General features: G+C 39.8%; 1 protein-coding gene and 1 pseudogene across 1 annotated transcript; both read left to right on the top strand.

Annotated features, from left to right (window-relative positions):
- The first annotated feature begins 84 nt into the window (after window positions 1-84).
- On the top strand, window positions 85-1,563 carry LOC101001260 (succinate dehydrogenase cytochrome b560 subunit, mitochondrial-like). The gene is made up of 2 exons (XM_021935771.2): window positions 85-557; window positions 721-1,563. Exons 1-2 carry the CDS (start codon window positions 305-307, stop codon window positions 921-923), a joined length of 456 nt encoding a protein of 151 aa, XP_021791463.2. The 5' UTR covers window positions 85-304; the 3' UTR covers window positions 924-1,563.
- Window positions 1,564-2,173: 610 nt separating this feature from the next.
- LOC116274635 overlaps window positions 2,174-11,821 on the top strand; it is an 11,067-nt pseudogene continuing 1,419 nt past the window's right edge.

Below are 11,821 nucleotides of genomic sequence, written 5' to 3' on the forward strand. Positions count from 1 at the left end.
AAATACAGATAAAGGGTTGCACAGGGCCGGGTTTTGGGAAGGGGTGTAGAGTTTCATACCCTCCAAGGGAGCACCACCCTCCAGAAGCCGCCATGTATTCAGGTGTCTGGAAGCTCCCTGAACCCTATCCTCTTGGGTTTTTATGGACGCTTCATTACACAGGAATGGCTGACTAAATCACTGGCCGTTGGTGATGAGCTTAATCTTCAGCTCCTCTCGCCTCCTAGGAGGCTAGAAGTTCCAATCCTCTAATCATGCCTTCATCTTTCCGGTGACCAGACTTCCGTCCAGACCGAAACCCAAGATGGCTGCACTCTTGCTGAGACATGTTGGTCGTCATTGCCTCCGAGCCCACTTTAGCCCTCAGCTCTGTATCAGAAATGCCATTCCTTTGGGAACCACGGCCAAAGAAGGCATGGAGTGGTTCTGGAATAAGAACATTATGGGTTCAAACCGTCCTGTATCTCCCCACATCACCATCTACAGTTGGTCTCTTCCCATGGCGATGTCCATCTGCCACAGTGGCACTGGTATTGCTTTGAGTGCAGGGGTCTCTCTTTTTGGCATGTCAGCCCTGTTACTCCCTGGGAACTTTGAGTCTTATTTGGAACTCGTGAAGTCCCTGTGTCTGGGGCCAGCACTGATCCACACAGCTAAGTTTGCACTCGTCTTCCCTCTCATGTATCATACCTAAAATGGGATCTGACATTTGATGTGGGACTAGGAAAAGGCCTGAAGCTTCCCCAGCTATACCAGTCTGGAGTGGTTGTCCTTGTTCTTACTGTGTTGTCCTCTATGGGGCTGGCAGCCATGTGAAGAACGGAGGTTCCCAGCATCATCTTCCTACACATTATTACATTCACCCATCTTTCTGTTTGTCATTCTTATCTCCAGCCTGGGAAAAGTTCTCCTTATTTGTTTAGATCCTTTTGTACTTTCAGATCCCCTTGGAGCAGTAGAGTACCTTGTAGACCATAACAGTGGAAAAGGGTCTAGTTTTCCCCTTGTTTCTAAAGATGAGGTGGCTGCAAAAACTCCCCTTTTTTTGCCCTCAGCTTGCCTACTCTCCGCCTAGAAGCAGTTATTCTGTCTCCATATTGGGCTTTGATTTGTGCTGAGGATCAGCTTTTGGCTCCTTCTTCTGGACTCAGTGGAAACAATGCCAGCTCTGTGGCTTCTGCCCTAGGGACTGGGGGCGAGGCTTTGGGTGCCACTGCCTGTGGGTTGCTGGCTTAAAGGACAATTCTGTTCATTGGTGAGAGCCCAGGCCATTAACACCTACGCAGTGTTATTGAAAGAAGAGAGGTCGGGATGGAGGGGCATCAGTCTGTCCCAGCTAGAGGGAGATAAAGAGGGCTAGTTAGTTCTTGGAGCAGCTGCTTTTGAGGAGAAAATATATAACTTTTGACACAAGAAGAAGATCCAGAAAATTATCATTGAACATATTAATGGTTATTTCTTTTTCTTGGATTTCCAGAAAAGCCTCTTAATTTTATGCTTTCTCATCAAAGTCATGTACCCTTTTTTTCTGAAACTTAATTAAAATACTCATTTTATCTTTGACTCTCCTTGAAATCTAGAGAAACCAAGAAAATGGCTGTTGGGAAGGAACCAATTTCCTCCTCTTCCCTCAGGTCTCAGGCATTTACATCCTCCCTCTCCCGGCAATCTGACCTTTCCCAGGAGGGAAACAGTTTTCCTACATCTCATCATTGGAAAAGTTTTCAGGGAATCAGATAGAACTTAGCCAGAGATTTAAATATCACAGAGACGCCTCAGAGAAGGAAGGAGAAAAAGAAAAGAAGTGATGCATGTAGAGTGCTTTTGGGTTATAGGCACCAAAATCCCATTAAGGACTGATTATAAGCTTCATGGTACAGTTCAGCAAATTATGATTCAGTGAGGGCCACAGAAGAGCAGTGTTGCTGACAGCTAAGGGATGATGACCTGAAGTTATAGGCTTGGGGTGAATGAAGAATAGAGATTTAAAAAAAGAGAGAGAGATTGTTGAAAACCTGGCAAAAAGGTATAATTTAATGAGAAAACTTGCTGCTTTTAAAATCCATATAGGCCAGGCTTTAGCAGGCCTGCTGTTTTGATAGTTTTTGGGAACTCTGGGATAAGAGACCTATCTGGTCTGTCACTTTGAGTTGCTGGCCAGCCAGCTAAAGCTATGGGTCGAAGAGGGGAAATGGTAACTGGCTGGTGTCAATTGGATAGGAAGACCTTAGTTAAGGTGGGGACCTGCTGTTTTAACAGTCTTCATTCAGGGTCCCAAATAGTATTTGGCGTTAAGTAATGATTGCTTTTCCCTTTTTACTAGAGGGGCCCTGGGAAGTCCTTGCACCTTTCCTCCATTTTAAACCAGCTGTTTGCTACTTTGACCTTGGAATGAGGGACAAGTGATCATGAAAGAACACTTTGTCACTGGGACGGGGAAAGGTTTGGCAAGGGCATTAAATTTAACAGCCAGTGCCAGGAAAATGTAAAATGGGGTCAATGATAAACAGATGTTAGAGGCTGGAAAACAGGTAGGGCAGTTGAATTTTTTGGTGGTTTCATACCATTTGGGTGATTGAAGCATGGTAGTGGGTGGATAGGGGGTGTGACGGAGCATCATGTTTGTTATTCTGCCTTAAATTTCTACTTACTGTCTTTGTTTTTCTTCTCTGTCTTCCAATCACTTTAATATCTTCAATTTTCAAACTATATTTGTACTTGGGCTTATATAGAAAGTCTTACACAAGCATAGTATCTTCTACTTTGGTTTTCCCTACCTTTTCTTCCCCACCTTCTCCAAACACACATACACACACTCTGCTCAGCAATTCTACTTCTGATTTTGTAGTTGTTAGTTGTACATGCTCAGGATAAAAAAATGAGTGGGTAGGGTTGAGGGACTGGTTCTCTGAGGTTCTGCCCTTTTTCCATGATTCAGACCGACTTTCTCTTCGTCATTTCTGGAGTATATCTGACTCAATTCTTGTAAAAATGTATTCCACCCAAACCACTGTATGTTTCTTTCCCTACTTTATTTTCCCCCACCTTCCTTCTCCTAATTGTGTTACAAGAGGCAGCCATAGCAAGAATGGAAAATCCAGATCAGTAAAAGATTCAACAACAACAACAACAAAAAATCTTTCTGGTGACCAGCCCCCATCCTGAAGCTGCTTAGCCATCAATCAATCATTAGCATACAAAGACATCACTTTGGAGATTCTAGATTTTAGGAGTTGTATGCCATGAAATGGAATTGTTAAAGCGAACTAAATATGACCTGAGAAGGACTCCTTACTTCTGTATTTGTGTCCATGTGGATGAACTGGAACCTAGCTTAATAAGTAGACAATATTAAAAACCTAACAGGAGTATGCGCCTGTAACAATAACTGAGTCTTGGCCAATCCCAACAGCCATACCTCAACCATTCATATACTGCTGAGTGTTCGAACTGTGTTCAAACAAGGCAAACACCAACCTGTAACCAATCCAGCTGTTCTGTACCTCACTTCCGATTTCTGGACATCATTTCCTCTTTTTTTGCCTATAAATCTTCTTCTACCATGTGACTGTGCTGGAGTCTCTGTGAATCTGCCTCTGCCATGATTCTGGGGGCTGCCTGGTTCACTAATTGTTCACTGTTCAATTAAATTCCTTTAAATTTAATTCTGCCAAAGTTTTTATTTTAACAGAGTTGAAGACCAAATATGTATTTCATGGTATCACATCTGTGGTTTTGCTTTCTGTGGTTTTAGTTACCCACAGTCATTCATGATCCATAAATATTAAATGAAAAGTTTGGAAATAGTAAGTTTTAAGTTGCATGCTGTTCTAAGTGGCGTAAAATCTTCAGCCATCTCAATTCATCCCAGCCAGGGCATGAATCATCATTTTGTCTAGTGTATCTACATTGTATATGCTATCTACCCATTAGTCATTGGCATGGTCTTCTCCTGACAACCAACCACCAGTATCATCAAGACTCAATAATCCAGGATCACCCAAAGCAGATAATCCTTCTCCTGAAGGTCAATAGTAGCCTAACACTACATCATGATGCCTATGCCATCTCATTACAGAAGCACTGTATCACCACGTATCATCAACAGAATAAGGGTGAGTACAGTGCAAGAAAATATTTTAAGGAACCATATTCACAAAACTTTTTATAGTATATTGTTATGATTGTTCTATTTTATTATCTATTGTTAAGTTCATACTGTGCCTAATTTATAAATCAAGCTTTGTATAGACATGTATGTATAGGAAAAGACATTGTGTATATAGGGCTTGGTACTATCCACAGTTTCAGGCATTTGCTGGGGGTTTTGAAATGTATCCCCTGTGAAAAAGGGAAGACAAGTGGACTTATTTTGTTGTGACACAACAAAGCTTCTCCAGTTCTTCAGTTAAAACTGTTCAGTTTAGAATAAAACATCCTATCACAAGGAAGCTAGGTCCATGAGCACTGTACTATGTTTTATGGCAAAACATAGGAAACAGACCAGGGACAAAGATTCTTGCAAAGACTTTTCAGTTGCCAGTGGAGAAGATCTCAAGGGAGATCACTGTACTCACTATTGCTAATACTCTTCTGGGGAAAATGCTGGTTAAGTTTACTTAGTTCTGGCTATTTTCTCTGCCCTATGTATGCCACAGACAAGGCTCAAATTTGCCTGCCGTTTCACTCCTATGGAAAAGAACCACTGGAAAGATCATTCCCTTATGAGCTTATCCACTCACTCAGAAGCATACCACTTATTCAGAGAGAAGCTTAAGAAGAAACACGGAAGAGGTGGTGGCAAGTTGCCAGGGAGTACTATCTGATGTGAAAAATATATATGAACAGAACTATCAACTCACTCAAGCTATTAGAATGTGCCAACAGTTGTCACTCTCTCCAGTGGAAGAAAAAACTTCTTTCACACTTCATGTAAAGCAAACACTGTGACTCTCTGGGCATTTCTCATGACAGAGAATCTAGTTATAGGCAAGCCATGTCGTAATAATATAGACTCTTTTCAAACTCATATCTCAAAGGAAGATAATCAGTGAGGAACATATTTATCTACCTGTAGTATTCACTGCCTAGTCTTATCTTCAATTGCAAGGCACGAAAGTTTTATAAAGTACGAACTCTTAAGATTGTCCCTTTTCACTCATAGAAAATCTATCTGGACCCACCTCATAGAGCAGGATGGTCTGTAGTGCTGCATGATGTCATTTTTGTCAACCCTATTATGTGGCAAGTGTCTATAGAAATCATGCTTTCTCGGTATGGAAAGCATATATCATCATATTCTACGATGCTGAACAAAATGGAAAGGAAACAAAAGGACATTTGTAGGAACATGGATGCAGCTGGAAACCATCATTCTCAGCAAACTATCGCAAGAACAGAAAACCAAACACCGCATGTTCTCACTCATAGGTGGAAATTGAACAATGAGAACACTTGGACACAGGAAGGGGAACATCACACACTGGGGCCTGTTGTGGGGAGGGGGTAAGGGGGAGGGATAGCATTAAGAGATATACCTAATGTAAATGACGAGTTAATGGGTGCAGCACACCAACATGGCACATGTATACATATGTAACAGACCTGCACATTGTGCACATGTACCCTGGAACATAAAGTAAAACAATAAAAAGAAAAGAAAACAAAACGACAAAGAACATCTTAAATGACTACTGCAATTACCATGGAATTTTAATTTTTTTGTATTCAAATAGTTATCCACTGTACTATTCCAATACAGTGGAATTCCAGACTAGTCTGGAAAAAGCAAACTATGGAGACAGCAAAAACATCAGTGGTTGCCAGGGGTTAGTGGGGAGGGAGAGATGAAAAGGCACAGTACAGAGGATTTTTAGGGCCATAAAACGGTTGTGTCTAGGATACTTACAAAGGTAGAAACATGTCATTATACATTTCTCCAAGTCCAGAGAATGTACATACAACACCAAGAGCAAAACCTAATGTAAACTATGGACTTTGGGTGATGTGTCCATGTAGGCTGATCAATAACTCTAATGAACTTTGGTGGAGGATATTGATAATGGGGGAGGCTGTGCACATATGGGGGTCCATGGAGTATTTGGAAAATCTCTACCTTCCTCTCAATTTTGCTGTGCACATAAACTGCTCTAAAAAGTAAACATTAATTTTAAAAATGATATTCACTAAATTTGTTATTACTCTATATTATGAAAAGATATAGTCACCCTGAAAATTGCAAATCACTAAAGGTCAAAGAATTAATAACAGATATGGATATTATCTCCCAAACTGAATTATATAGAGCATGTATAGCAAATAATTTTAACTGTATACTTAAGCAAAAAATAATTGATAAAAATTATTAAATGTTTTATGTCATTTTATAATTATAAACAGGGATTTAACACTGAATCAAAACATGTCCATCCATGTAATTAAAAGACTATTTTTTACTGTAATTTAAAATCAGAAATTAGTATGCTTATTTAACAATTTTACTGAAAGGTTAATCAGATAAGAAAGACAGATTATGATTATCTAATATTGCCATAGCAATTCACATACAAATACCCGTAAAATACCCATCAAATGTCAAAACCGTAAGCATCATTACAACTTACTAAGAATGATGCAATTGAAAACAGTACTGTGTTATATCATTATATTATTTGCTATTAAAATAAAATGTTGGCCGGGCGCGGTGGCTCAAGCCTGTAATCCCAGCACTTTGGGAGGCCGAGACAGGCGGATCACGAGGTCAGGAGATCGAGACCATCCTGGCTAACACGGTGAAACCCCGTCTCTACTAAAAAAATACAAAAAACTAGCCGGGCGAGGTGGCGGGCGCCTGTAGTCCCAGCTACTCGGGAGGCTGAGGCAGGAGAATGGCGTGAACCCAGGAGGCGGAGCTTGCAGTGAGCTGAGATCCGGCCACTGCACTCCAGCCTGGGTGACAGAGCGAGACTCCGTCTCAAAATAAATAAATAAAATAAAAAAATTAATAAAATAAAATGCTAAGAACCCCCCCCCCCAAATTATATCAGGGCCATAGCTGTTCCATAGTAAAGGTTTCATACAGCAGGCAGGAGACTGCCATCCTTAGAAAGGCCAGCTTACAAGGCTAGCCCTTGGCTGGTGTTTGGGACCTTGGATTTGGGAGGACTGCCACCATTCCCTAACTGAGAAGAGTGGCTCACTGTGCCTAAATGGCTTGTACAAACAATGTGGTATAAGCTGCGCAGCTGCTTTTCTCCTGGGAGTCCGGTATTTCGGTACTGTGAGGGAGAGAACGCTGCTGTGACTAGCCTCTATTAAAAAACAAAACAAAACAAATCACAACGCGTGGATACTTGAGTCTCTAATGAGACTCCGGCACTGGTAGACAACATTGCACATGTGTTGTCAAAATTTGAGGATGGGGGAATTAGACACATCCCAGGTGTGCTTTATTCAGATAACTGGAATAATTGTTGAAAAAAATTATACTGTTAATATATCTAATATAGTCATTATAGTCATCTAATATAGCCATTAGATAGTATGTTACTGTACTACTAATCATAGAGTTCTTTTTGTTTTTTAACTTTTTCTCAATTTCTTATAAAACTAAAAACAAGATTCACCTACTAAAAGCTGTCCTTGACAGAACAAGTCCGAAAGTCAAAAAACATTGCATGCACAATGTAGGATGAGTTATCCACTGATCCTCCACTAACGATTAACAAAACTGTTAACTTATTTGGGGTGGGGAAGGAAGTTATCTTACACACAGATGGTTAAAGCTGTGCTAATCCAATTGACCACATATTCTAGTTAATCATGGATTACCAATTTCTGAAGAAATGTAATACCAGAAAAGCATTTCACCTTTAAACTACATCAAATAAAATTATTTCTATCTGACTATACAGAAGACACTTAAATCTTGGCAGACCATCATAGGTGACACTGTCATTGTGGTCCAGATATAAAGAAGTTTATTTAGCATTAGAAATGAATAGAATACCAGATACACTTTAGGACAGTCAATTCTTTTAGAAGGAAATAACACACATTTATCAAACATATATACATTGCTCTTATACTATTAAAAGTGTATTCTAATACTATTTTCTTTAGAGATGAAATTCAAAACAAAGTAGTAAAACCAGAGATATCACAGGAGGGTAAATGAAAAGGAAAAGGAAGGAATCAGGTGCTGAATTTCCTACTGATGTCACCAGAATTCCCTAAAATACTGACAACCACTATATTCAGCATATCTTATGTTTTTCTCTGTGATATTGTATTAGTTTTCTGCAATAAAATATTTAAAGATGTCAGTTTCTGCACACTGCTGGTCTGTAAACTATTTCTGATCAAAACTTGAAATTCTGTTGAAACACAGCTGTGTCACGATGATTGCATGTCAGAGAAAGGATATGCGCATCTGAGAGTGGCTTCCAGTTGTCGCTGCCAGATTTTTGTTTGGGAACGCATCCAGAAAAGCGTATCAAGATCATGAGCGCTGAAAAGGTATTTCCACAAAAACCAGATAAGCAAGACCACACTTTTCCTGATACATGACCTTTAGGTTTTGAAAATTCTGGGAAAATGTTGGCATGTGAACAGGCTCTTGGTAGGTGGATTCGTCCATATTTCGATACCAGAAGTACCAACCATATAATCAGCAGACCTTACAACTCTAAACTGCTCATTTGATAAAGGTACCACCAAGAGCTTTTAAAAGGTCAACTCAATTTACTTTTCAGTAACCTTGTTCGAATCAATACTCCCTCCTCGAAATTCTCACATTTTAAACAATTTTCTGTAACATCACTTCCTCTGATTTCTCTCCTACTTTTTCTTTCTCTATCCACTGCTCAGTCTTCTTCACTAACTTCTTTCCCTCTGGGAAATGTTCCTATTCCCAGGTTTTGTCACTGGTTTCTGCTCATTCTACATCTTTCCCATTGTGGACAAGTTCCTTATGACCTATGATTTTGCACAATAATTACAATAAGATTATTCAAAGTCTGCATCTCCACTCTCAAGCTTTACCCAGGTATCAATGCCAATTATCCAATTATCTGTTAAAAATATCCTATATGGATATTCCATTGAACTTGACATGCATAGAAAAAAATGAGTCATTCCTGCCGAATTGGTGCTCTTTGCTCTTCTGTACCCACCAGAACATTTCCTATTCCTTCCTCATGTGCAGATTAAATGCTAGTGTATAACCTGGAAACCTGTGAATCATGTGAGATTTCTCCCTATCTCACAAACTTTTCACATTCAGTCATCACTAAATCGTATTGATCATACCTCTCTTTTGCCTCTGCCTTATATTCCCACTGCCACTGGGAATATAAACATTTACAAAATATTTATATTTTATTTTTATTTTTCCTAGTTAAACATGGGCTCGTAACTGATGGCTTGCATTTAAAAAACTCCCACCAACTATCAACGTTTTTTCTTTTTTCTTTTCTTTTTTTTTTGAGACAGAGTCTCACTCTATCACCAAGGCTGGAGTGCAGTGGCGCAATCTGGGCTCACTGCAACTTCTGCCTTCCAGTTCAAGTGATTCTCCCACCTCAGCCTTCCAAATAGCTGGGACTACAGGCATGTGCCTCCAGAGGCAGGGTTTTGCTATGTTGCCCAGGCTGGTCTCGAATTTCTGAGCTCAAGTGATCTGCCCACCTCGGCCTCCCAAAGTGCCAGGATTACAGGCATGAGCCACCACGCCCGGCCTGTTTTATCTTATATGAAAAAAAATTTAAGCAAAATGAATGAAAGAAGCCTAACACCAAGGAGAAGACCAACATTTTAAAATAACTGAGATTTCCAACTGTATTTCACCAAGAATGGGTGAAAACCTCATAACAGACTGATACTAGTCCAAGGATGTGTGACAAGAAAACTATAGCTGACTACTGCAAAAGCTTCCTTTGTCTCCTAGTTTCTTTACAGGGTTACCTTCCATCAATCCTCTCTGAGGGATCAGCAAAGTATAGGCCATAGGCCAAATCCAGTGTGCCTTATCGTTTTGTAAATAAAGTTTTATTGGAGCTCAGTCATGCCTGTTTGTTTACATATTATCCACGGTTGCTTTCACACTATGATGGCAGGGTTAAATAGATATGACAGAGACCACATGGTCTTAAATATTTCCCACCTGTTCCTTTATGGAAAAGCTTGCCAACTCCTGTTTTACATGATCATCAGAATGCCTTAATACTCTTAAGTATGATTAATACTTAATACTTAATACTCTTAAATATGATTCCCCTGCTCAAATTCTCCAGTGTGTCCCTACATCAAACATTGCTGACTCCCTAACCAATAGCCATTCCTTATTCTTCCTTGTAGAAGAAACACAAGTCTGTTTGGATATTTATCATCCCAACGCCCCTCTCCCCAGCTTCAAAAAGAGAAATGATTATTCTAAACTAACCACATAATTACATTTGCTTTCCCAGTGCCTGGTTTAGGGATAAGCATGTGGTATAACCCAGCCAATACAATGTTACAGAATGTCTACTGCTTGCTTCTAAGTTTTCTCCCTATTTTAAAGAAACATGTGAAGGAAAACAGCCCTTGCGATGTTGTGTTCTGAGAGTAAGATGTTTGGAGCTGTTGTGGATTAGCCAACCATGAAAGGAAGCATGGATAAATCACCGCCAACAGCACAGCTGAAAGAGGGAAAAGTGGGATTCTAGGATATCACCGAACAACCAAAACAACTCTGGTTCCTACTCTTTCAGCCACTGGTCTTCTAGTATTTGCAGTTTAAAGCATTTCCGCTGGTAAAATTCCTATGGCCCACAGGATAAGATCTACTCATTTCTATAGAATCAAAAAGTCTGTCATAAACTTGCCTCAGCAAAGTAGTCACCTTATTCTCAACCTCTCACATCTCACACTATTTGTACTAGCAAAAGTGAACTGCTCATAAACCCTGCAAAGTTCACTCAAGGGTCTTACTTTCTTCACTTGCCGCTTCTCCTGCTAAACACGCAAACTCGTTATCTGTTCCTTCTGCCAAACACATAATCTTGTTAGATGTTCCTCCTGCCGAACATCATTCTTCTGTTCTTTTAGTTAGAAAAATTCTACTCCCTCTGCATGCTTACCTTAAATCCTTCCTACTTTTTTTAAAGCTTTCATTCCTCATCACATACTTAAAGTGTCTGGCACATATTTAATATAATAAATTTAAATCATAATTATAAGCTTCCAGTGGGTATCTATCACACGGTAAGCACCAAATAAATTAGCAAAATAATAAAAATGACAATGATGATAGATGATAACAAGCTCCTGACTGTATTTTTAATTGTGTTCTGAGGCATTAGAAAAATGCTTAGCATCTAAAAGATGTGATAGTTATCTGTTAAGTGGACAAGTGAGAAAGTGAATAAAAGGTTTTCTTTGAAAATTCTGTTGAAACAACACAACAATTAAATAGAGAGAGCTCTAGTGCATTATGAGCAACTTAATGATCAAAACTATGTCTATTCCACCTCTGTCTCCTGCAACTTACAAAACCTAACTTACAAAAGCTCTTTGATAAATGCGTACCAAATCAAAGGTGTCCTCATACAGTTTGGATTGTACAATGTGCTAGATGTCCACATCCAAGCAGCGTAGTAGCATTTTTGTCACTGTAAAACGTTTTTGTACTGAGAGGAGCCGGGCACATTCCTCAGCCCTGGGCTCAACACAAACAAGCCCAGTACAAACACATCCCATCCTCCCATCCCACCACATATCGCCATATATCTCTCAAACTTCCTGAGCCCAGTACAAACACATCCCATCCTCCCATCCCACC

The sequence above is a fragment of the Papio anubis genome, chromosome 4 (assembly GCF_008728515.1).
Source record: "Papio anubis isolate 15944 chromosome 4, Panubis1.0, whole genome shotgun sequence".
Classification (NCBI taxonomy): Eukaryota; Metazoa; Chordata; class Mammalia; order Primates; family Cercopithecidae; genus Papio; species Papio anubis.